The sequence below is a fragment of the Eulemur rufifrons genome, chromosome 5 (genome assembly GCF_041146395.1).
Source record: "Eulemur rufifrons isolate Redbay chromosome 5, OSU_ERuf_1, whole genome shotgun sequence".
Lineage (NCBI taxonomy): Eukaryota > Metazoa > Chordata > Mammalia > Primates > Lemuridae > Eulemur > Eulemur rufifrons.
The window spans coordinates 51,514,423-51,540,410 of record NC_090987.1 but is presented as its reverse complement, the minus strand read 5'-3'; the positions used below and the strand labels follow the sequence as shown (position 1 = coordinate 51,540,410).

At 38.4% G+C, this 25,988-nt stretch overlaps 1 protein-coding gene across 3 annotated transcripts in view; it reads left to right on the top strand.

Moving 5' to 3' along the window:
• PIEZO2 (piezo type mechanosensitive ion channel component 2) overlaps positions 1-25,988 on the top strand; it is a 459,581-nt gene that overhangs the window by 72,913 nt on the left and 360,680 nt on the right. For all 3 annotated transcript variants that reach the window (XM_069468281.1, XM_069468280.1, XM_069468279.1), the window contains exon 2: positions 3,746-3,841. In XM_069468281.1, the coding sequence (XP_069324382.1) occupies positions 3,746-3,841 (96 nt within the window). The remainder of the gene's footprint in view (positions 1-3,745; positions 3,842-25,988) is intronic.

The following is a 25,988-nucleotide window of genomic DNA, read 5'->3' as shown; positions in this document are numbered from 1 at the left end:
TTCAATTTCTGTTAAAAAATATCATTGGAGTTTTGCTAGGGATTGCATTGAATCTGTAGATCACTTTGGTAGTATGGATATTTTAACAATATTAATTCTTCCAATCCATGAACCTGGAATATCTTTCCATTTCCAGTCATGTGCTACACAACAATATTTTGGTCAATGACAGGCTACATATACAACAGTGATCCCATAAGATTTTATTATAATAGATATCATGTTTGTTTTTACTGTATCTTTTCATGTTTAGATGTGTTTAGATACACAAATATTTAACCATTGTGTCACAATTGCCTACAGTATTTAGTACAGCAACATGTTGTACGGGTTTGTAGCCTAGGAATAATAGACTATCCCAATAGCCTAGGTGTGTAGTAGGCAATATCATCTATATTTATGTAAATACACTCTATGATGTTCACACAAGGATGAAATTGTCTAACAATGCTTTTCTCAGTCTGTATCATCATTGTTAGGAGACATGTGACTGTATTTGTGTCTTCTTTGATTTCTGTTATCAAAGTTTTATAGTATTCAGTGCAGAGGTCTTTCACATCCTTGGTTAAATTTATTCCTAAGTACTTTCTTGTAGCTATTGAGAATGGACTTGTTTTCTTGATTTCTATATCAGATAGTTTACTGCTACTTCCTTGAAAATGCTGCTAATTTTTGTATGTTGATTTTGTTTCTTGAAAGTTTACTGAATTTGTTTGTTAGTTCTAACAATTTTTTGGTAGAGTTGTTAGAGTTTTCTCTTTCTTTCTTTCTTTCTTTCTTTTTTTTGTTTGTTTAGAGATAGGGTCCTGCTCTATAATCCAGGCTGGAGTGCAGTGGTGTGATCATAACTCATTGGAGCCTTGAACTACTGGGCTGAAGTGATCTTCCTGCTGTAGCCTCCCAAGTAGCTGGGACTACAGGGATGCACCACCATGGAGACAGGGTCCGGCCTGCTATGTTGCCCAGACTGGTCTCAAACTCCTGGCTTCCAGCAATCCTCCCTTCTCAGCCTCCCGAGTAGCTGGGACTACAGGCACAAGCCACTGTACCTGGCTGTGGTTTTCTTTGTATAAGATCATGTCATCTGCAAACAGAGACAATTTTACTTTTTCCTTTTGGATGCCTTTTATTTCTGTTTTTTGCCGAATTGCTCTGGCTAAGACTTCCACTACTGTGTTGAATAGAAGTGGCAAGAGTAGACATCTTGTCTTGTTTCTGATCTTAGAGGAAAAGCTTTTAATTTTCACTGTTGAGTATGACATTAGTTGTGGGTTTATCATATATGGCCTTTATTATGTTGAGGTACATTTCTTCTATACCTAATTTGTGGAGAGTTTTCATCATGAAAAGATGCTGGATTTTGTGAAATAGTTTTTATGCATCTGTTGAGATGATCATATGGTTTTTGTCCTTCATTCTGTTAATGTCCTGTATTACACTGATTTATGTATTTTGAAACATTATTGAATCCCTGGGATAAAGCACACTTGATCACAGTAAATGATTCTTTTAATGTTCTGTTGAATTGGACTTTCTACTATTTTGCTGAGGATTTTTGCATCTATATTCATCAGAGATATTGGCTTGAGATTATCTTTTCTTGTGTTACCCTTGTCTGGTTTGGTATTAGGGCAATGCTGACCTCATGGAATGAGTTTGAAAGTATTCCCTTTTCTTCAATTTTTTGGAAGAATTTGGGAAGAATTGATATTAGTTCTCTTTAAATGTTTGGTAGAATTCATCAGGTCCTGAGATTTTCTTTAATGGGAGAATTTTATCACTGATTCAATCTTCCTACTTGTTACTGGCCTATTCAGATTTTCTATTTTTTCATAATTCCATCTTAGTAGATTGTATGTGTCTAGGAATCTATTTTTTCTAGGTTATTCAATTTGTTGGTGTATAATTGTTTGTAGTAGTCTCTTTTGTTTTATTGGTGGTATTTATATCAGTGGTAATGTCTCCTCTTTCATTTCTGATTTTATTGTTTGAGTTTTCTCTCCTTTTCTCTTAGTCTAGTTAAAGGTTTGTTGATTTTGTTCCTTTTCAAAAAACCAACCCTGAATTTTATTGATCTTTTCTATTCTATTGTTTTTCTAGTCTCTATTTTTTTTATTTCTTCCCTGACCTTTATTATTTCCTTCTTTTACTACCTTTGAGCTTAGTTTGTTTTTCTTTTTTTAATTCCCTGAGATGTAATGTTAGGTTGATTATTTGAGATATTTCTTCTTTTTTTAGGTTAGTGTTTATTGCTATAAACCTCCCTCTTAGGACTGCTTTTGCTGCATTCAATGAGTTTTGGTATGCTGTGTGTCTGATTTCATTAGTCTCAAGGTATTTTTAATTTCCCTTTTAATTTCTTTTTTGACTCATTGGTTGCTCAGGAGCATGTTGTTTAATTTCCATGTATTTGTGAATTTTCTGAAATTCCTCCTGTTGTTGATTTCTAGTTTCATACCATTGTGGTGGTAAAAGATATTTCATAGGATTTCAGTCTTTTTAAATTTGTTGAGACTTGTTTTGTAGTGTAGCTTATGTTCTATTGTGGAGAATATTGCATGAGTGCTTGAGAAGTATATATATTCTCCTGCTACTGGATGGAATGTTTTATATATGTCTGTTAGGTTCATTTAATCTAAAATGTAGTTTAAATCTGATGTTTTCATATTGATTTTCTATCTGGATGTTCTGTTCATTGCTGAAAATGGAATATTGAAGTTCCCTACTATTATTATTATATATTACCACCTATCTCTTCCTTCATATCTCTTAATATCTGCTTTATATATTTAAGTGCTCCAATGCTGGATACATATGTATTTATAACTGTTATAGCTTCTTGATGAGTTTATCCCTTTATCACTATATAATTACTCTCTTTGTCTCATTTTACAGTTCTTGGCTTAATGTGTATTTTATCTAAGTATAGCTATTCCTATTGTCTTTTGGTTTCTATTTGCATGTAATATCTTTTTCTATCATCTCAACTTCAGTCTATATGTGTTTGTAAATGTGAAGTGGGTTTCTTGTGGGCAGCATGTGGTTGGGTCCTGTTTTCTTATTTATTCAGCTACTCTATGTCTTTTGATTGGCTACTAATCCATTTACATTCAAGGTAATTATTGATAGCTAACGACTTACTATTGCCATTTAATTGTCTTCTGATTGTTTTGGAGTTTCTTTGTTCCTTTCTTCCTCTCTTACTGTCTTCCTTTGTGACTTGGTGATTTTTTTCTAGATATATGCTTTGATTTCTTACTTTTATCTTTTGTTTACGTACTATAGGTTTTTGCTTTGTGGTTACTATGAGGGTTATATAAGACATTTTATGGTTATAACTGGCTATTTTAAGCTGATATAAAAAGTCTGCACGTTTATCATCCACCCCTGAACATTTTATGATTTACAGTTTATGTCTGTTTATATTGTGCATCCCTTAACAAATTATTGTGGCTGTTATTATTTTTAATAGTTTTGTTGTTTAACCTTCATACTTCCTGGTTAGATTTTAAGAGCAGGGACCATGTATTTTAATTCTCTGTTTCTCATTATGCTCAACCTGGTGGTGGACATGGATTAAATATTCAGTTTATTCCTTTGTAATGGACATATCTCTTTCAGAAGTGATACCGTTTGATCCAGTGATATCCAGTACCATCACCCACACTATTTTTGTGCACCCCTGGTTCTACCAGCTTGCCGATGTTAATGACCTTCTCCCTCTCTTCTCTCTCCCCACCCACAGCATGTGCATTCCGATACAATGGGCTGTCCTTTGTCTACCTTATCTACCTCTTGCTCATTCCTCTGTTCTCAGAACCAACAAAAGTGACGATGCAAGGTAAGAGATTTTTACTATTCCATACCACAGAGTTATACAATCTGAATGTATTTTGCTGGGCTCCTGGGAATCGTCTTTATCCAATGGCAGAGATGTTATCTGTGCAGCAGGACTGGTGCAGCACAGAGTGGGTGTCAAACATTATAACAGCTACATCAAGTCGGGCTGTATAGGAGTTGTTTGTGATTCAACATGTTTTTGTCACTTACACAACTAATAAGTTCCCTATTAGGTCTTTATAAGTAGACTTGGCAGTATAACTGGAATGTTTTCACTAGTTAAATAAGGAAGATGGCATGACAACATTGGTACATGCATTTGTATATTGATTTGCTGGGGAGAATGTGGTGGCAATTGGAAGAGGCAGAGCTATGTCTAACAGTTTTCAGCCACTAGGCAGGAGAATGGTGTAGGAAGCCTGGTCTTAGTCATAACTTGTTCATGCATCAGTTGAGATTTCTTAAATATGCCTCAATAACATAATGAAAGAGAGTAATTTGTGTGGAGATATAGTTCCTGAAGCTTTTTCCTGCAAAGCTTTAGATCCCTTTCTGGTTGCTTTACAAGAACCTGAAGGTATAGAAAAGCATAGTGACTATATTTTTTGAGGGTCTAGTTAGGAAGCATGGTCTGATTTGTGAATTTTTTTATTTGAAATTCTTTCACAAGTATAAAAATGAATCACACTGAGTTAATTTAATAAATTGTTTTTTAAAACACTGCTATTATAAGAAATAAAGACTGTGCCAAATGTCTTAGGTAAGTGTAATGGCCGTATGTTTACATGAAAGGAAAAGGAAGTTGTATTTGACCCCACCTACAGAGTGGCGTGGGAAAGGTCATTGATGGTGATTTCCTTGTTAATGATGATCTCTTTAGAAAAAGAAGTAAAGACCATGGTGTACACAAAACAAGGAGTAATGACTCAATCTTTCCCATTCTCTCCATTTACTATAAAATTCATAAAGCACATCATGACCATTCATCCTAATAGTTATGACTGTAGATATGCCATGTTGATTTTTCTGTCTCTAGAAGAATCTAAATAATAGTGCTTCTATGTCACTTAAATCCTTAATACATAAAGTTAAGAAATTGTAGAGAAATGTGAGTTTATGCAAATCCTTATCAAACCCAAAATGCATGGTTTATGGGGCCCCACCCACCACAGTCTCATTCCTAAAGGGTTCAGCATAAACAGAATAGTTTCTGTCCTCAGAAACAAGATTATAAAATACAGGCAACTCCTATTTCATGGTTTGGAGCTCATTTTTCTAAGAAAGAAGGTTTTGTGTTCATTCACAATAAAGTGCTTTGAAAATGAGTATCTTTATATATTAAATGATCTATCACTTTTATATCAAGGTGGCCCTTTGTTATTTTATTTGGAAATCAGGTGACTTGGATTTCCTCCTTTAAACATCTATGATACCCCCTGACTTTTCCTTTTTCCCTAGCTAACCAGCCCTCAATGTGCAACAATGTCAGAAATGCCCATTCGTTTGTGCCCAGGTGCACTGGTTTATGCTCAGGTGCAACAGAAACTGACACTCTCAGAAAGATTGTAGATGAAACATAAAATCAAAAGGAAAAAATAAATCCTTTCTATATTTAGAAATATCCCAAATTAACAAAATGTTATGAGGTCAATGCACAAACAAAGCATAAGTGAGTGCATAGACATCTGCTGGTGCTTGTCATAGTAGGAGAGAGGGTAAGAATGGGTTGGAAAGGGAAGCCCTCATACATCTTTCCAGGTGGCATCTAAGAGCAGCATTGTGTGGATTTATTTTTCTCTTCTTGCATTTTAGTATAAAGAACCATGACTGATATTCAGCATAACTTTATTTATTTGTTTGCTTATGTGATTGCAGAGGGACTCTAAGAAAGGATGTCACACATTTTTTCTGAATACCTAGGACTCACAACGCATGCATTTCTAAAATATGTGTTTCGAGACATCCTGGGTTAGAGATTTCTAGTGGTGCAAGATCAACATATGCAAGTGATGGACATGGAACAGTGAATGCAGTGTAGCTTTTCAGGGAGACAGAGGTTTAAACATACTCAGACTTTGGAGTTTGTGTTCGTACACATGTCTCATGAATTGGTAGGAAAGTGCATTGGCAGATTGAAAGGGCTATCAGCTAGCCCTGCACTCCCTGCTCCCAGACAGTCTGTGCCTGAAACAGTGAGTGAGTTTGAATCAGCCTCAGGAGCCTATCAGGCCACTGTGCCTTGCTGGGACCCTGTGCTGATACAGACCCCACCTGAACTGGAAGTGAGATGCAGACGTATAAAAATTGCTTCACGACCCTCTGTCCTCTGTTTGGTCTGATGAGGTTTTGTGAGTGTGTGTGTGTGTGTGTGTGTGTGTCTGTGTGACCATTTTTCCTATAAGTATATCCCAGAATATGGAGATTATTAGTGTCATAAATTAGAGAGTGGTTCTTGAGTGTAGTTCTTTGGGTAGTCTTAAATATAAAATTCCAGTCTCTCAACTGTTGTTGTTTAGGCCAGGGATGTTCACTTATTTTAATCTCAGTGCTGTAAGCAGGACAAAGATTATCTGAGTATTTCTGATGTTTTCCTCATGCTTATGATTAAACAGAACATTTGTTATCAGGCCTTATCCTACTGTCTTATAGAAGAAGATAATCAATTAGTTATCTTATGAAATGTTAGCAAATTTTGTTTGTAAAAATTGGAGTGATGAAAAATGCTTAGAGTCTCAGTCTGCTTAACTTGTGGGTGTTATCTGATTATTGAGGGCTGCAACTTACAGAATCACTGAATTCTAGAGCTGGAAGAGTTTTAGGAGTTATTAGACAGCAACCAGTAGTGGAATCTCTTCTGCAACAGCCAGGCCAGCTGGCCGCATGGTTTCTTCTCATATACTAGTGGTGCCAGGGAGCTATCTGTTGCCCTGGGAAGTCTATAATATCTTCAGATAGTTCTTTCTTGAATCAACCTGAAATCCCCCTCTGTGAAAATCCAACCCATTGTTTCCAACCTATAGCAACAAAGAGAGAGTTAACAGATAACCAGAAGATCACTTTACAATATGATTGTGAAGAGATTCATTAAAAGATGGGGATTTGACTAAACTTCCTAAGTCTTTTATGAATCTTGGATTTTTAGAATTCTTGATTTTCTATTTCAGATATTCAAATGTGCAATTATCTCAGTAGGATTATATCAGTCAGGGCCCAACCAGAAATCAGGAATCACTCTAGGTATTTTACAAAGAGAACATTTAATAAAGGGGATTGATTACTAAAGGTGATGAAAAAGCCGAGAAGCTAAAAGCAATGTTGAAACATCTGAAATACCAGCAAGGCAGGAAGGCTTGGGGGAGCCAGGAAGGCGGCATCAGCAGGAGAAGGTCAGGAAACAGATGTGTGTGCAAACAGGCCTTGCCTGGGCCTCTTCACTGTCAGCTGTGGCCACCAGCTATGGCCGCTCCAATGCATGATGGTGATGATCATCTCTCCCTTAAGTTTTTTTTCACTGGGCAGGATATTTCACATTACTCAAGGGTGGGATTTCTGGACTGTTCCATCCAGACTGACTTCCTCTTGAGGCTCTTCTCTCTGTCAGAATCTCTTCTAATGGGTTGTGTGCAGTGGCTGCTGTGGTGTAAGTTGGGAATCCCCTTTCAGGACTGAGGCATTATTCCCAGCTGCCAGGAAGCGTTTCTGTGACCACTCACAGCAGAAGCCCTGCCTGGGAGTTGGCGGTGGCTGAAGGGAGCTACCTTCCATGAGCTTCTCCTCCCCAGACCAGGGGACGCTTAGACCCAATGATTATTCAACACAGGCTGCAATGGCCTCAAGGTTGGGGAGCCTTTGAAGGGCTGTGACAGCTCCAGAGCATCCTGTCAGCTGAGGCCCCCACTGCGAGAGCATCACAATTTAGTCTTTCCCTCTGGGGTGTCCTGCATTCCTCACTCCCTGACAGGTATCTCTGCCCAGTGATCCTCCTGCCGTGTGAATCCACCTCAGCCTCTATTCTGGGGAACCAGACCTGCAAGCATCCCTGAAGCAGGGACCACTGTCTCATGGAGCTCAGCAGGCAGAGCAGTCAGCATGAGTTGGGGGGAGACCTTGAGACAGAAACAGCCTCAGCGCTCATGTACAAGGGCACAAATACCCTGCTGGGTGCTGCAGCCAAGGCCCGGTGTGGCTCTGAGTCCCTACCTTGATCTGGACTTCTTTGGGTCAGGTTTTCCCCTTTTGCAAATAGAGATCTGTATTCTTCAGGGTTATTAGGCTTTGTGGGGATCAAATGAGCAGATATAATTTTAAACAAAAAGTAAAATTATTACACAAATAGTAGTTATGATTAGTTGTAGAATTTACACAGACTTGATTGGACACATGTGTACCTTCCCAGTTCTCTCTGCCTGGGGTGCTCTTTCCAGTGGGTGCCCTCTTTCCATAATTCAGATTTATCTCACATGGCCCTCCTTAGAACCACCTTCCCTTACCTCCCCAGCTAAAGCTTCCCTACCCCATTCCAACTTTCATTTTTCATGCTGTGATGCAGTTTTGTTTTTCTCAGTATTTATAGCTATCTGAACTATTTGTGCAGCCAATCCATAGCAAGAGCTGAACTTGAGGACCCCGGCCATATAGCTGTTCCTCTGTGACTGGGTAAAATTCTAAGCAGTCCACAGTGCTCATCTGCTAACTCTTAGATAATAAAATGTCTTCTGGTCACTTTAGTGCCCCTGTCTGTCTCTGATCAGTAATGCATATCCCCAGGCCAGTGCAACCATTAGAACTATAAGACGTTATTTAAAGCTAAAGCTTCTTCCCAATGTGTGTCACTGCCTGTGGAAGCCTGGAGAGGGGACGGGGCTGGGGGCTCCTCTCTGACCCCCTCGTGTCTCTGCCCCTCTTCCACCCAGGCTGCTTTTGCCTTAAGCTGGGCCAAGTCTTGCTTGGTGTGGCAGGTGGTAGGTGACAGTGTGGAGCCCTTGCCAGGCCAGCAGGGGCCCTGACAGGTGATGTTCTGCCGCTACAGGTTGATCTCCCTGGCCCAATGCTGACCACCTTTCCTATTGTACCTCTTGGGCTAAGTGACTTTAAGTCAGCTCCAGAAGGGCTGATCCTCTCTCTCTCTTTCTCCCTCCCCCTTTCTCTCCCTCTCTCTCCTGTGACACACACACACACACACACACACACACACACGGCACAGGGAGCAGCCCCCTTGGTCTACCGTCAGTCACTGTGTAGTTACTTCCCTCAGCAAACCCTCACCTCTGCGCTCACAGCCATCTCAACCAACCTCTCTTCTTGCTCTTGGATTTCTGAGACCAACATGTCCCTTAGCTCACAGGGTCCTCTCGTTGAGTCTCGTCTTTCTAGTTTGGAATTCTTCCGAGTGTAGTCAACTCTCAGCTTCTCCAACACTGATTATTTCTTATTTTCCACAGGGTGGGGAGCCACAGGTTGAAGTAATGCTCCTGGTCGTGTATTCACTGGGGAATGAGGGAGTGTTTGGCATGAAGGCTTGATCCCTCAGCCTTTCAGGGTCTCACCTGAAACCAAGTCAAAGTCCCATTTTAATACATTTATTTAGTGTGTCACCCCCTTCTAGTATGGAAACATCAAGATGGCCAGGATATGTTGTTTTGTTTACTGTTGTATTTCTAGGACCTGAAACAGTGCCTGATGTATTGTAGGTGTACAGTAAATATTTAGGTATTGAATGGATGAATTTATTTCCAGAGTCTGGAGTTCTGGAAGCATTTACGAACACGGCTGTAGTCCTATGCTTACCTCAATCTTCATAGTAGTAAACATCATAGAATAGTTTATTGCATACAGCAGTCCTCTGGAGACAGAAGCTTGGGGTATCATAGTCCATGGGATTTGGCTGTCTCAGATTTAATTAGGATCAGAGGATCATGAGTAATTGAGAAACCAAGACTTTTAAAAAATGGTTTATGCTTTCACTTACAAGTATGGGCATTTTATTTAAGCATGTAATACTGTAGGAAAGGACATGAACATTTTCTTATTGTTCACAGTCTGCTTTGCATTAGGATTGAGACTGCCCTCCATTAAATTTCTTAACTAATACATAATTAACTTTAGGTGGCCTAAGAACTGAAAATAAATGAATTATTAAGTTATTTAACCAGATACATAATAGATTTCTTATATTTTATGATATAGTGAATATAATGTATTGATCAGTATGGTGGAAGAGTCTGTACGTTGTTTGGATGGAATATAAGTATTAAAACATAATGCAGTATGGAAGAATGCTACAGTAAGTGCTCAATAAATACTGGCTAATAATATTATCATTATTTTGAAGCACAATATTATTATTTTGAATGTCAGAGTGAGCTGAACTTAGAAATCTCATTCTCATTTGTGTGACTGTAGTCAGTCTTTACCAGAGGACTTTATTAATGTTCTCTAAATATTAGCAAGGAATTATGTGATTTCCAAAGTTTTTCAGTGTATTGCTCTTAAATACAGCTTATATTTCTGATTTATTTTTGTTAAATAATATTTGGGTTAATTAACCTATTAATAGAGAGCCAGTTGTAGCACTATGTACTAAGTTCATATTAATTAATTTAATTCTCACAACAAACTTCTGAGGGAGCTGTTATTATTATTAAAAACTATTATCAAAAATCCTCATATTACAGATGAAGAATGAGTTCCAGATGGGTTCATAGCTAGCCTCGGGACACGCAGGTGCTGGAGGACCACACTCTTAGCCACTGTGTTGTTCTGACTCATGCCCTGGATAAGAGCTAAATCCTCTGGGGATTTGCAAGGGAAGAGTGAAACCTAGTCACCTAATAAAAACTTGCTGGCTGATAGATTACCAGGCTCTGGGCATAAGGGTCTGGAGAGATAACATGAGTATATTTAAGGGAGATATTTTAATTTAGATTGGTGCAGAGTGATAGCATGTGTGTATGTTATATAGAAAATACATCTTATTAAGTGTGACTGGTTATTTCTTTCAGCAAATATTAATTGAAAGCCTGTCCTTCACAAAACACTATGTTTGGATTTGTGAAGGATGAGAAGGTGAAGAAAACATGACCCTTCACTAGAGTAGCCTCTCAAACACATTGGATTTATGTATCTTATTGAGTGGTAGCTCTTTCAACACAGTAGTTACCTTTGGAAGCCGATGACTTACTCCAGTGATACTGTTATGTCTCTAAACTGATCTCCTTTCCTGTTGTCTCAAGAGTTTGCCTTGAATAGGCTCAGTGTTTGAATTGTATAGCATTTGGGGGAATGCTATACAAGCTTGATGGGGGAAAACTGGTGATCAAAATAGACGTGTCAATTTTAGAATTAAAAAAACCAGAATATTTAGTATAAAACAAAGGATCTGAAGGTCACTCCTCATTATGAATGAGGAGGTTTGAGTTTTATTGGAATGAGAACAGCATGACTGATATACGTGGAATAGATATGTATCTTTCCATAATGGCTATGCATGATGTTGAATGTGATTATGAAATATCCCAGTGAGAAGGTAGCATCCTGAGGAAGTAGTCATTCCCTATATCTATCCTAGGATCTTGACTATAAAAGTCAGTCAGTGCCCATTTGTTCCAGCCCAGAGACTCTAATATTAATCTAGAGAGGTGCTTTAACCGAGGTACTGAGGATGTTAATAATAACAAAAGTAGTCAGCTTTTATGTCACATTTCCTATAAGCCAGGTACTGTTCTGTGCACTCTTCATGTGCTAACTCATTTTATTAGAGAACAGAAAGAGTATTTATTGCAAAGGCATAACTTTAATCCTGAAATGAAAAAATTGTTAATATTATGAAGTTAACTGGAGTAAAAATCCACTTAACAAACTAGGAATCCTACATAAGGAGGTACTATATTAATGCTTGTTACTCCTATCAAGGAGTTGAAACTGCCTCAGTGAGAGGCATATTTTGACTAGTCTAAATTCCTGTTTTCCTTTTGTCCTCCCACTTCACCAAGGCTTTCCATGTGTCCATGGAGCCCCTTCCCCCATAGCTGGGATAGACTCTTCCTCATTTCGTGCACTAGATCATACGTTCTTAGTTTGTGATTCTGTAAATGTTCAGTCCAGAGCCTTTTTCGGTTGGTTTCAACAGAAACATCCTTCCATTTACTCACAATAATTGATAGTTCTAATATTATCAGTAAAGTGCCCACAGTCTGGGATGGGAGATATGCACATTCAGTTATAGTGTGATATTGGCTACTTGCTGGAAATTGCTTCTGTCTGCTTGCTCAGTCCTGTCAGCAAGTTATCCTTCCTTGTTCATTTATGCCTTGCAGGCTGGAGTGGATAGACAGGTCTATCCTTTCCTTTTTGGGGAGTTTCATTTACTTATTAGGGAGTAGTTGAAAAGAGATACACTCCAAATTACAAGACTACAACACTTCCTGGGTAACACTAGCCATTGCCCTGTATCCAGAATATCTTTAAAGCATCATCTAATCAGTTCATATGAAACATTTATGTTGCACACACATACACAAATGCTAAGGGGCACAGTGATGGCTGCTATCCAAAGTATGTGATAATTAATAAGGACAAAGTTATCTTCTTGTCCAAGAATGCATACTCATTCTGAGAGCCTTTGTTCTGAATGTTCTCTAAGATTGGACAACACTGTAATAGATGAGAACAAAATTCCTAGTGGTAGATGAAAGAGAAGGATTTCTGGTGCCTCTGTGGGTCTTAAGTCTTCTCTATTTAGTTATGATGGTGAGCTCCCCCAGGAGTAAGTAAAACAAAGATAGTAGGCCCAGTTCTTTGCTGAGGCCAGTACAATTGCCAGAGGAATAGCAACAGAACTGCACGCTACCAGCTCTTTCAGGCCTTGTCCTCAAAATGTTTCTCAATGTGTGGTTTTGTGGACAAGATTTATCTCCTTGTTTTAAAAGGTGTAGGTTTCTGAAATATCTTTTTGGTTTTTGTTTTCTAATAAACTTTGCATTGTTGTTTTGAGCAAGGTAGCAATTCCCCTAACGTGTATTTTTTCATTTGTACTCAAAAGTTATATATTATTTTACATATATTATATATATATATATTTTTTCTGTTTATTGTGATCTTTTCCAACATTTGGGGAGAAAGAATTAAAAAGAGGTAGGAAAGGAGGGGCTTACTGTGCTTTGGTGACAATTGTAAGCAAGTGAAAGTTTTAGCAGGCCAAGTTAACTTTTGTAAACTGTTGCAAAAGTTGTCCTGAGATGATAGAAAAAGCGTATTTTATTCTACCCAGCTTTGAACAAGAGTCCTGCTTTAAAAGGAAGTTATGCAAACTTTAAAAGTAATCACAGTATGTGTGCGTGTGGGTGAAATAAACATCAAAAGTGCCTTATCCTGAAGTTCTGACCCAGGATACACTTTACTAGAATCACTAATGGCATCCTGAGAGAAGAAAAATGATGTTCAATTTACTACATGAAGAGGCAAAGAGATCTGTAACTTGTAAAGACATGTTTAGACATCAGAAAGGAAATAGTAGCAGATATTTAAAACTGCTTGCATCTGGTTTTTGTTAAAAACAGTCTTTATACCATTAGGCTTATTATTACTATGTCATAATAAAGTAAAACACAGGAAATATTTAATTGAGTAAATTATTAGGTAAGTGTTTTATTATCAATATCAGCTCAACAACAAAAGGGATGCTAAAAAATTAGCTGCCTGTTTCTTGAATTTTTGAATAAATTAATTATAGGTCTTTGAGATTATTTTCTCTGTTCTTTTTTGGGATGGTACAGATGTAATAGTTATTGTTTCTTTAAATTTGGCATATGCTATTTAATCAGGGAGAGAGAGTTTCAGGCAACATATAATTCTCAGCTTAGGAAACACTGGGTCATTGTGTTATATGACTAAAGAAAAGATTTTAGAAGCGTAAATGTTTTGCTTTATTTGGCTATGATAAGCTTTATCTAAAATATGACTTCACCTTCTATTTAAATGCTGTCCTGTCATTACAGTGAGTTATTTCAACTTGAATTGATACAGGTTTGTTGATCATCTCTTCAAGTGATGGTTCTTTTGTTTATTCATTTCACAAACATTTCCTGGTGCCTCTACTGTCAGGCCTTGTCCTAGGCAATTGAGCTTCAAAGGTACATAGGACAAGCCTTCTGTCCTCAGGATATGAATCCAACTCTGCCATCTATTAACTGCGTGGCTTTGGGCAAGTTCCTTGAATTCTCAGATTCCTGGTTTCCTCGAACGTGGACTCCTGGGCACTGATGCTGGAGGAACACTGAGAGATTGGCAGTGTACACTCATGGGTCACTGGTCAGGCCTGTGATCTGTGCTGAATACATGGATGAAATGCTCTAGCGGAGGAAAACATAGCTGCTCTCTGACTTCTAAAATTTATCTTCCCTTTAAAAGTGTTCAATTATAGTTGATTTGCTTGCATATTATTTTGAGTCAATTTATTTCAGTTTTGGCTGGACAAGACTAATTTCTGATGGAATCGTTTGTTAGAGTGTCTGGGCTTTAATTTGTGTGTAACTGTTTCTCCTAAACAGACTCCCTTGTATTTGTACAGATTCATATGAAATAACCTTTTGAGATGAAAACTTACATTTAATTTTCAAATAGCGCTAATTAGTAGTTACAAGAAGAATAATCAGGAAACCTATATAGTGCTTCATATATTCCAGGAAACTACTCCAAGCTTTCTAAATAATAATTCACTTAGTCTTTACACACCCCTATGAGACAGGTATTAGTATTATTTATAATTTACAGATAAGAAAACTGGGAAATGCAAAGAGGATACTGAATAATTCCTGAAACTAACAGTGTTAAAAATTGATTCAATGAGTGAAAGTTTCTAATATAAATAATTCAGTTATCTACATAAGCATTTCCCTCATTCTGCAGTAGTATCTTACTATGAAATTAATAGACTGAAAATAAATGTAGAGATCATGTACACTGTCCACTTGCCTTGCAATATTTAAGTAAAGAATTATTGCACCTTAAGCTACTTTTTAGTATATTTTTTCAGCATTAAGCAGGAAAGACAAATAACCATACTGCGGTTACTGGTACAAAATATGCATTAATTTTCTTTGGTTTCTGAATAAGCATTATTGAGTGTCTGAAATGGGCCAGGCAATCGACTTGGCTCCAGAGCCACAAGTAACCATAAGCTGGTCCATTCAGTCTTACAGGTCAGCATTTAGTCCTTCCTTCTCTTCTTCCCTTTCTCCATATTTTTTTTTTTTTTTTTTTTGAGACAGAGTCTCACTCTTTTGCCCAGGCTAGAGTGAGTGCCGTGGCGTCAGCCTAGCTCACAGCAACCTCAAACTCCTGAGCTCAAGGAATCCTCCTGTCTCAGCCTCCCGAGTAGCTGGGACTACAGGCATGTGCCACCATGCCCGGCTAATTTTTTCTATATATATATTTAGCTGTCTGTATAATTTCTTTCTATTTTTAGTAGAGATGGGGTCTCGCTTTTGCTCAGGCTGGTCTCGAACTCCTGAGCTCAAACGATCCGCCCACCTCGGCCTCCCAGAGTGCTAGGATTACAGGCGTGAGCCACCGCGCCCGGCCCCTTTCTCCATATTTTTTTAAAGTTAATTTTGCCTAAGTTTATTTTCTGCGTTTCAGCTTGCCAGTGCTGTGTACACTTAAGAGACATTCAGGGAACGGCACCTGCAATCTTCTCGGATGCTTAAAACCTGGGGCTGTCAGGCTGGGAGAGGCAGCACATGCGCTGGGCACCATGGTGGCTGCCATGCTCTTTATGTCCACACTCAGCCCCAGCAGGTTACACCAGGTAGGGTGGCCTGGAGCCCCTTCCCAAAGCTGCACCTTTGAAGGAGGAAGGCCTAGAGTATGTAAGCGTGTATGTGCTTGGGATAGCATGTGGGTTTTGAGTCTTCAAGATGCCTCTTTGTCCTCCTCCCCTGTAGCCGGCAGGCCATTACCAGTGTAACAGGATCACTCACAATTAGGGACAAAGGAATGTCATCCTCAAATACCAATGTCTTCACCAATCTATCACTGTTCTTGGGGTGCAATGGCTTCTGCAGATGAAAACTGCTCTTTTAAAATGCAAGGAAACCTGGCACAGTAGTCCCCTAGCTGTTATTGGGATGCATCCCCTAACTCCCCTGTAGTGGCTGTTATGGTGCCCTACCCAGATTAACCACCCCATACCTTCCTAGGACCCCTATTGCCTGGAGCGTTGGTGGCTGAAGGCTCATATCTGCGTCTGTCTCTGGGAACTGTTCTCAGCTAAAAAGATCTTGCTTTACCCAAGGTTCGCCCCTCCTGCTGGTGTGGCTCCCATTTCCATGAGCAGTCACTGCGGGCTTCAAGGACCCAGTCTCCTTGCCTTGTTCTGGGACAACTCTCCAGGGATGTCTCAGCTCCAGAGCGTTCCTTGGGATGGGCGGCACCTCTGCTGGACTGCACAGCTCCCTGCCTCCTCCCTCTCTCCATTCTTGCTCTCTCCCTCCCTCCTGCTGCTGTTCCTGATGCTCTCCCTATAAAGCACCCACTTGCAAATCTCCATCTCAGGGTCTGTTTTTGTGACCTAAGCTGGCTGTCCAACAGCTCTGCCAAATTTGTGTACACCCTCTGAGACCAAGGATGACATTGGTGAGAGGTGCCACGAGTAAAGGGGCCCCTGGAAAGCACCTGCAGGGACATGAGGCTGCTGAGTGTGGCTGGGCAGGTCCTGAGGGCAAGAGGGTGACTGAAGGCTGAAATCTGGCCCCTGTTTTGCTACCAAGACTTAATATTCTAGTTCAGAATTGAATGGACTGGAATATTAAGGAGACCTGTGGGCTAGCAGTGGCCCTGCAGAAAACAGTAAGAGAGAGCACCGCAAAGACAAGTTTTAGAGCAACACACTATTTTCCTGAGGAAGAGCCCTCCCATGGATGCCCCATGCATTCCCTCTTCCACCTTCCTCAGCCTTCTCTTACAGTTCTACAGCCCGGCTCCTAGAGCAAGGCAGGTTAGGCCACTGTCTGTGAGAGGCCTGGCCTGCCTCCGCCTCCTTGGTATGACCTTTCTGTGCAGAACTAAATGGTTGAAATGATCCATACTTCTTTATCCTGTATTGAGAGTTAGGTCCATACTGCTTCATCTTGTACTGAGAGTTAGAAAGTGGTCAGGCCATGAAAAGTGCCAGAGATGGAGGAAGGAGAGGAAGTGGCTCGTATAAAGCAAGGCCTGAGCAGACTCTGTGGAGCTGCAGCAAAGGCACCACCTGTCACACACTGCCTTAAGGCCTTGCACTCTTTCTTGCTTCCACAATTACTTGCTGGCTGTCTGTGCAATAGGTAAGGATTGGTGACTTATCTATCATCAGGCTCATTCAACAGCCAGGTTATTAGAAATGCATGATGGAGGATGCAGACCATGCTGGCCACTTTTTCATAAAAACAAGGTTTAGTCAACACTTATCCCATACAAATGAGCTGAAAACAGTGACAAGGTGCTGACTGGGCTGCATCTGTCTTTTAATAGCAGTAACCGAGTCTATCATTTAGCCATATGTTGCTCATCAAATATTCAGCAGCTAGAGTTTGCACAAAGGCTTTTTGTAGGCCCGTGTGTGTGCAGCAGGGAATAAGAAGACAGGCTTCTGAAAGCTGGGCTAGGCTTTGTGCTTGGAAATGTGGGACCAGCAGGTTGGAACAAGGGAGGAGATTAGGAAATGGTTACCTGGGAAATTTAAATATATTTGTGATCCAGAGTTTTGCTGACTTTTGCCCTCGTGTGTAATACTCTAACAGAGTCTGAATGAACAAGTCCTGTACATTTGGTCATGGGACACCCCATCACGGGAAGATAGAACTACACTGAGTGGTGGACTGGATGGAGTGTTGATTGATTGATTGATTCATTCATTTGACAAATATTTCTGTAGCATCTACATTTTCCAAACGCTGCCTTAGGAACTGATAATACAACAGTAAGCCAAAATATTAAATAGACGTAGCCCCTATGATCCAGAAATTTACTGTCTAGTTGTTGATCCTAAAGTACAAGTTAAATTTTGTAGGATACCTTCTAAAGTCTGAATAGAGTTAATTCTCATTATTCATAGATTCTATATTTGTGAATTTGCCTCCCTGGCTAAAATTTATTTGTAACCCCCAAATTGATACTCAAAATGCTTTAAGGGTCGTTTGTAGACATGCACAGACTGCAGAAAATTCGAGTTGCCTGATGCATAGGTTCCCAGCTGAGGTGGCACAAGGCAAATGCACTGCCTTCTTTTGGCTCTCATACCATAAACAGGTGTGCTTTTTACAGACTATTTAGTGCCATGTTTTTCACATTTTTGTGCCTTTTTTGGTGATTTCACAGTTTAAAATGGCCTGCATGAATGGTGCTGAATTGCTGTCCAGTGTTTCTCAGCACAAGAAGGCTATGATGGATGTGCCTCATGGAGAAAATACATGTGTTCATAAACCACTTTTCAGGCCTGAATAATAGTGCTGTTCGCTGTGAGTTCAATGTTGATGAATCAACAACATGTATTAAATAAGATGTCCTGACACAGCAACACAAGTGAAACAAGGTTATGTATTGATTGGTTGGCAAAAATATTGTAACCAGAGGCTTGCAGGAACCTAACCCTGTATTTCTGGTAGGAGCAATGTTCAGTGTTCACTAATTCTGTGTTCATAGCAACATTATAGAAGATAACAAGAATCAATTGTATATATTTCAAACTGGAATGTGAGGGTTAGGTTTGTAGTGACACAGAGGCATGAAGGAAAATATGACCATCATATTGTTTGCATGAGGTTTCTTTAAAGTGGTTTATATAGTAATATCTTGGAAAATAGTATGGCCTCAGAGAGCCTCTATAAAATACTTACAATTTCCTCTTTAGTGAAATGTTCTCTATATTCAATTGGCAATTAGCAGTGTCTTTCAGAAATGTTTTTCAGAAAGCCTGGAATCTTAAACTTAAGACCCAGGTCTGGATGTGGAGGCGCCATACTATGTTAAGTGTGTATTACCCTTACAGGTGTGGTGTAGAGAAGGGATGTGAAAGAATCTTGCACTTGTATTTTTATTTTCAATGCTTAAGTTGTTATTAATTTAATAATGATATTTGTTTTCACATTTAACAAAGAACTTGTTTTCATTATATCTTATTATACAATATCTTAAGAAGTAGATATTATTATTTTCCCACCTTACAAGTGAGGAATAGGCTCAGGCTAATTTGTTAGATGTTGTTACAGCTTGCAAGTGGAGTTTTCATTCATAAATAAATAAATACACACACACACACACACACACACACTCACACAATTTTCTCTTAAATTTTTGTATCCCAGTTTCGGATTCTGAAGTATCCTAATTATGGAAATGTATGAAAAGAATGTTGGCAGGAATCTTGGAGAATGTCAGTACTAACATATTGGTGAGACCATTTTCTCTTACAATAGTGTTATTTTTTAAAAAAAATCAATAAGTTTATTTCAGGAAGTATATATGCTTAGGGAGAATATGGATACTTTTTAAAAGTAAATTTCATGATTTTTTTATACTCAGTTCTTTTTGAACTTATAGATTTGTTTTCTCTCCCTCCTACACACACAGACAAAATCTCCAAAACTAACATAAAAATGATATATAGTCTATGCATATATATGTATATGTAATAATTATGATTGCCAGATAAAATGCAGTATGGCCAGTTAAATTTTAATTTCAAACACATAATAAATAATTTTTGGTATAACTATGTTCCAAATTGCATGAGACACATTTATACTAAAATTGTTCGTTATTCATTTCTTATTTGAAATTCAAACTTAAATGCAAATCTTGTATTTGCATTTGTGAAATCTGGCCACCCTAATAGTCATACATATATGGTCTGTGTGTATGTGTGTGTGTGTTTAAAGGGAGAAGCTATTCCCTCCTTTTTCAAATCACCACTTGCTCAGTTCAGTTTGGACTCCATAAGATACGCATTTGTAAACTCTACTCTTCAGTATAATGCAAAAGGTTGACAAACTCTACCAATTGTTTATGTATACAGACATTGTATGTTAACAACATAATGTATTGGAAATTTGAACAGACTGGGATTAGAGTTAGCTGATTAAACTTATATCTAGAGTATCCCTGTTTCTATGCCAAAACACTTTTTTGGATAAAATGTTTTGGGGGTTAGAGGTAGCTTACCTGATAAAACTAAAAGTTATCAAAAGATTCTTCTTTAAAGAAGTATTTTCTGTATCTCATTTAACCATAAATTCAATTCAACTTGGAAGGTTGGTTAGGATCCCCAAATCCTTTTATCAGCTCACAGTATCTATTGACATTTTACAATATACCTAATGTACTGTGGATTTATTTCTGACATTCCTTTCCTGCCTCCCCCAAGTGTGTGACAACATCTGAGTGAATCCTTTATCAGGCATGCCCATCTAGTGACAGTGACAATTGCTTTTGTAATGGACAGCCTCCTCTCAGGCGCTCAGATGCAATAGCAAGTACTATGTAAAGAGAGTCCACATCTTCTGGATGCAGGTCCCCTGCCCTTTGACTGCAGCCTTCCCCTTGCCTCCCACCCCAGTCTATCATAAGCAGCATGATCTCAGGACATCATTGTCCTGCGGACAAGAAACGGACCCATCACTGATGATAATTTATTCACTCTGGTGTCTTAGAATGCTTTTATTGGTAAAGCAAGAAAACTTCCTCTTCCCACACTGGCCATCTGAAAAGTGGCCACAAAAGGGTCAGGGGACTGTGTATACAAAGTGCACATGGCTGGTCCTCAGTCAGTGGGCTTGCATGTGTGTGGTGCTGGTCCTGTGTGATTGAGCTGGCTCCCCACAGCAGACCTCCTCCCGAGACTGGAGGGAGGCTGGGGCTGGGAAGCTGTCTCTATAGGCAGATTTCTTAGCCTCTCTCATTGGCAGAAGCAGGTGTTTCCTTGGTTGGCCAGAATAAAAGAGTTATAAAAACACATTTTATAACCCTGAGGGGAGGCGATTAGAAGGTGCCCTATATTGTCTTCCCCCAAACACTGGGCAGTGTCTTTCCTGGAGAGACGATTTGGCCTTTAGCAAGTGTGTGAAATGGAAGTGATGGATAGAAGATCCAGCCAACCAGGAGCTCAGAGAAGATGGCCATCTAGACAAAGATATCTGGGGCACAGTTGTCGTTGGTGAAGAGACGCTATCACTCTTTCTGCTCAGTTCTAGGTATAATTTTTGATGTAGCTGCATTTTACACTAAGTGGCAATATAGACATTGTGTGAATGGATGTTAGCCTATTGGAAAATTAGATGAAAAAGTAGCAAGTAGATTAGTTCTTTGTAGAATTTTTTATGCAACTTTCCAAATTAGGATAACATTTACATTTTGTGTAAGTTGTCTTAAAGCAACAATAATTTGTAATTTTTTCACATTAAGAAGGCCCATACAATTGACATAGCAGGAAAATGATGTGAACAAATTTAGTCTACACAGAGAAGACCACAGATGTGGGGAGATAACATGGTAAAATAAATAATGACTAACATCATGATTTCCTCCAGTTCCAACTATTTAGTTTAAAAACCCACTGACCTTTGAGAAACAATGAAAGCAGCTGTCTGGAATACAGGATGGATTCTATAGGGCTGTTTTTGCTTTGAAATCACGTCTTTGTCTATTCATGAACTTGGGGCCAAACGGCTGAGGTCACGCTCTCCTTCTGTCTGCACAGACTTTCACAGGTTCTGAGCTTAGTGTTTAATTGTTCCTTCTCTTTATCCTTAGGGCCTTGTGATCAAATCTGGGGAACTTGTGAGTCATGTTGTACAATCTACTTAGTGGCTGGAGGGCAACTTCTCTGAACTCTGAATTTTGTATATTTTTGCTTGCACACCACTGTTTAGGGTCCCCTGCCAGGGGGCTCTAGAAAGTTTTGGGCAGTGATTAGAGCAGTTTAATTTGAAGACAAACCATTTAATGTTTCAAGTTTTAGAATGTTTCTGTTTTCCACCTGCCTCAGGCTATCCATTAAGGCTATCCTTAAGGTTCTGGGCTGTGTACCTGGTCTGGCCTAGAGAAAGGGTTCTGTTTCCACCAGAGGGAGCTGTTTTTTCCAAAACAGTTCACCAACTGTGGCATTTCGAGCCTTTCAGATCATTCCCACTAACCCCATTTAATTGGCCTCATTTATAATTTATAGAAAAAAAAAGATAATTTAATTGATCCTTTATTGATATTGTTGTTTGAGATTTGCACTGTAAAAAAACAAGAATGTTTTTTGGAAAGGAGACTAATGAAATCCAAATTCAAGAAAATCAAACTTATTGGAAAGAAAAGTGGTGTCAGTACAAGAACTGACTTAATGGTGAAACCAAAATACAGTTTTTTCCCTCACATTAAAGATAATTGTGGGGGTGAGGACCACAGGGTAGGAGAAGATATTTCAGAAAGGAAAGTCACTACTCTAAGGATAAATGCACCTAGCATGTAGGCACATAGACAATATTAGATTGTGTATTTTCTATATGAATGATATAATCCTGAAAATTACATAGCATTCCAAGCCAAATCCTTTTGCGCTGTCAATCAAGAATAGCAGCAAAACATCTACTTATGTAGCTCATTTAATTATGCCACAGAAATACTTTATCAACAGTGAAGATGACAGTTATATCCTAATCATCTTTTCATCAATATACTAATTACCTCCTAAACTTTTATTGGAGATTTTGTAAGTTAGAATTTAGGATATAAAGAAATATAAACAAAACAATGTCTCTAAACTCAAGGAGTTTATGATCTAATTCTGAGATTTTACTTGAAAGTAATGTTAAAGGAATAAGTGTAATATGTGGCAATAATAATAGCACAAATAGCTAAAATTTATTCTTCTAAAACTAAAGAGGATGGATTTATTCTGGATGTTGAAGAGCATTTTTGAAAATTCTGATTTTAGTTTGGCATAATTAATGAGCCATTTCTTCAATGTTTGGCCAACAAAAATTCTATGTGGTTTTTGAGGCTTCTGAAAAGTTAAAGCAGGTCCATGTCATCTGTACAGAGGTGTATTATTTAACTTTCTGGCCTACACTTTATCTAAAGGCTATTCCAACTTGTATAGCTCTTGGTTAAAAAGTAGTCTATTTATTTGTGTGTCTGTTGAGGGCAGGAAGGGTTGGAGGGGTTAATGCAGTTGTATTTCCTTTTCATAATAATGCATCAGGAAGGTAAATCCTTGGGGATCTTAACATATCAAGTATTTTAGCTTATTTTTGCTAGTTTTTACTTCTGAGGGTGGTGGCGGGAAGGGGAAGAAAGTGTGTGTGTGTGCGTGTGTGTGTGTGTGTGTGTGTGTACACATGTCTATTTAAAATAGATCCAACTTAAGAAGTGGGGTTTTATAGGTCAAGTGGATGAGAAAGTTAGGGGAGAGTGAGAAAGTTGGGAAGATTCAGAACATTTACTTGAATGTTTGAAGAAAGAGAAGTATGTTCTGTGACATAAAGCCAGAAAGTGGAGCATAAAAAAACCTCCCCCAAAGCAGACTAGTTTTAGAGGAAATCTGTTAAAATGATGTCTCTAATATCCTGGAGGTTGGAACATTTTTTTTTTCCTTTTCTTCCCATAGAATGTTCCATTTGTCTGCAAAAGGTAAAGTCAGTGCTTGTGTGTTATGTTCTGCAGAGAGTGAGCTGTGACCTAATCACTTGTTGAGTATAGCACTGTGCGTGGCTTTGTATGCATGCAGACCATGCCAATGAACTTCTATTTATGACTTTAAGCCATAGTGTAGTGTATGTGTACTCACTCCCCTTCCCTTCCTTTATTTTCCTTCTCTTTTGTTTCATTTTCAGTATTGAATCTCAGATAGTGTGAGTTTGGTTGTGAAGACTAACTTCTGTAAGTTAGACATTCCATAAACAATATCCCTTGCTCAGTTATTTTGTTTAAGGACACATCTAACATCTATCCACCTATGTCTAGTCAAAGCTACAGTGGTTTTGAAGTCATGATTCTCACTGCTTTCTATCTTAAAGAAATTAGAAAACTTGAAGAAATTGAGAAAATTAAGCATTATCCTTTATAATGTTTTAAAAAGTCCTATAAGCTATCTGATTTGTCTCTCACAACTAATAGGTTGTATGGAGCTAATTTGATTTGTATGTGTGCATATGTGTGTGTGTGTGTGTGTGTGTGTATTTACATTTTACCAAGGAAGAGATTGAAATGTGGAGAAGTTTCATAATTTATCCAAGGTCACATAGTGAGCAGGTGGTAGAGCCAGTACAGGAACCCACAGTTTTGAGCTCTGAATACTCTTTCCTCACTACCGTGCTGCTTCCCAGCTATGCTATGTGAGTGCCTGTATGCCTCAGATGCATCCAGCCTTTAACTGGGAAGTGTACATAGGGAGTAATACCTACCATATCTCCATAGGGGCTGGAAAACCATGAGCTAGCAGAAGAAATAGCATTGGACCTGAAACTTTTGGAATGGATGGAGATTTTGAAATAAGACCTTTAGACTTACACTTGGCATGGAAATGGCTACCTTTTAATTTCCTGTCATTGAGTAAGTTTGAGTTAAAAATTAAGGAAGGAAAATACAACTTAGAAATGATATTGCTCAGCTCAGCAGTTTGAAGGCTTGTGGCTTTTTCTTGCAAGCAATTTACCTTATCCAAATAGAAAATGATAAATTATATGTGAATAGGTGGTATGATTTTTATGGCTATGTTATTTTATAGTGGTTCTGGTCACTGGGACCTAGAAATAATGAGAAAAGTTATAAAGACTCTGATTTTACTAAAGTACTCTTAAAGCATGCTGAGCATAATTTACAATCTTTTGAGCCACTGAAAAACAAGTGTGATGTCGTCGTCCATTTTGTCTTACATCTCATGTAGTGTTATTTAACCTAGAAATCAAGGTATATGTGAATGTATGCCTATGTGTGGTAAGGGGACATTCAGATACTTATTCAGATTCTTATTCAGATCAAGAGCATTTTTGATTTGAAGAAAGTCAAATTTGGAAAGAAAATTAGCAAAAATTATTTGAATGTTTTACAAGCTTATTTGGATGGAAATGTCAGGAAACTTTGCGTATCATATAGTATACAAGAAGTTGCCGCCTATACAGTTATTCCCAGAGCCTCTGATACTTTAATACAGAATCATAATTCTGGAAGAAATCCACAAAGGTCCGCAGGCTTTTCTTTGTTTTTCTTCAGGTAGGCACCAAATCAAACAGACTGCTGGTGTCACTGGCCTGTTATTTCACATGCATTTGTGAGCAAAGAGGTCTTCTGGAAGGAGGGTTGGATACAGAGGGTCCTTTCCGAAAGAGCAGAAAGGATATCTTCTTTTGAGAAATCTCCTCTCATTACAATCCATAATAAGTTCTCTCTTCTGAACCCTTCTAGGACATAGAGTAGGTACTTCACAGTTTAGGGCTCATAATATGTCTCTGATTGCTCAGAATTTTTGTAATAAGTATAGATTGTGTGTAACTAGATTGTATTTTCCTTTTATTCTAACCTCTTTCATAGGATATAAAGTAAGAGCTCAGTAATAATTTTTTAGTTTAGCTTTTTGCAAACTGATCAATAAATTATCAATAAAACTTTTCATTTCTCTTTCCTATCTCTTCTTGTTTGTCACATGTTTTCTAGGATACATTATTTAATTTGAAATGAATTGTGATAAATATGTAACTTCTCTGTGACAAGTATTACAAAATAAATTTCATATTATACTTTTTTATGTATAATTTGAGGCCAGGGATGTTTTAAAAAGTTCCAACTGCAAGTGTGAAGTGCCTGGACTCAAGTAGAGTTTATATCTGTTACAATGTGATAACAGAATTTTGACCCAGCATTCTCCATGATGGGACATAACAGTGGTCAGTACAGTGACCTGGTTTGGTCTACAGATATTTATCCACTATCAGAATAACTCAGTATCAAGGAGATATCAAAGTAATTCAATTTTATTATGATTTTATTGATACTTTCTCCTAATTTATCACATAAGACAAACTTACCAGGGCCATATTGGTTACACTGGTAAAACCAACCTTCAATAATTCAGTGTCCCCAACAGTGTACAAGCATTCTTTTCTCTCTGCATCCACGCCAGCATCTGTTGT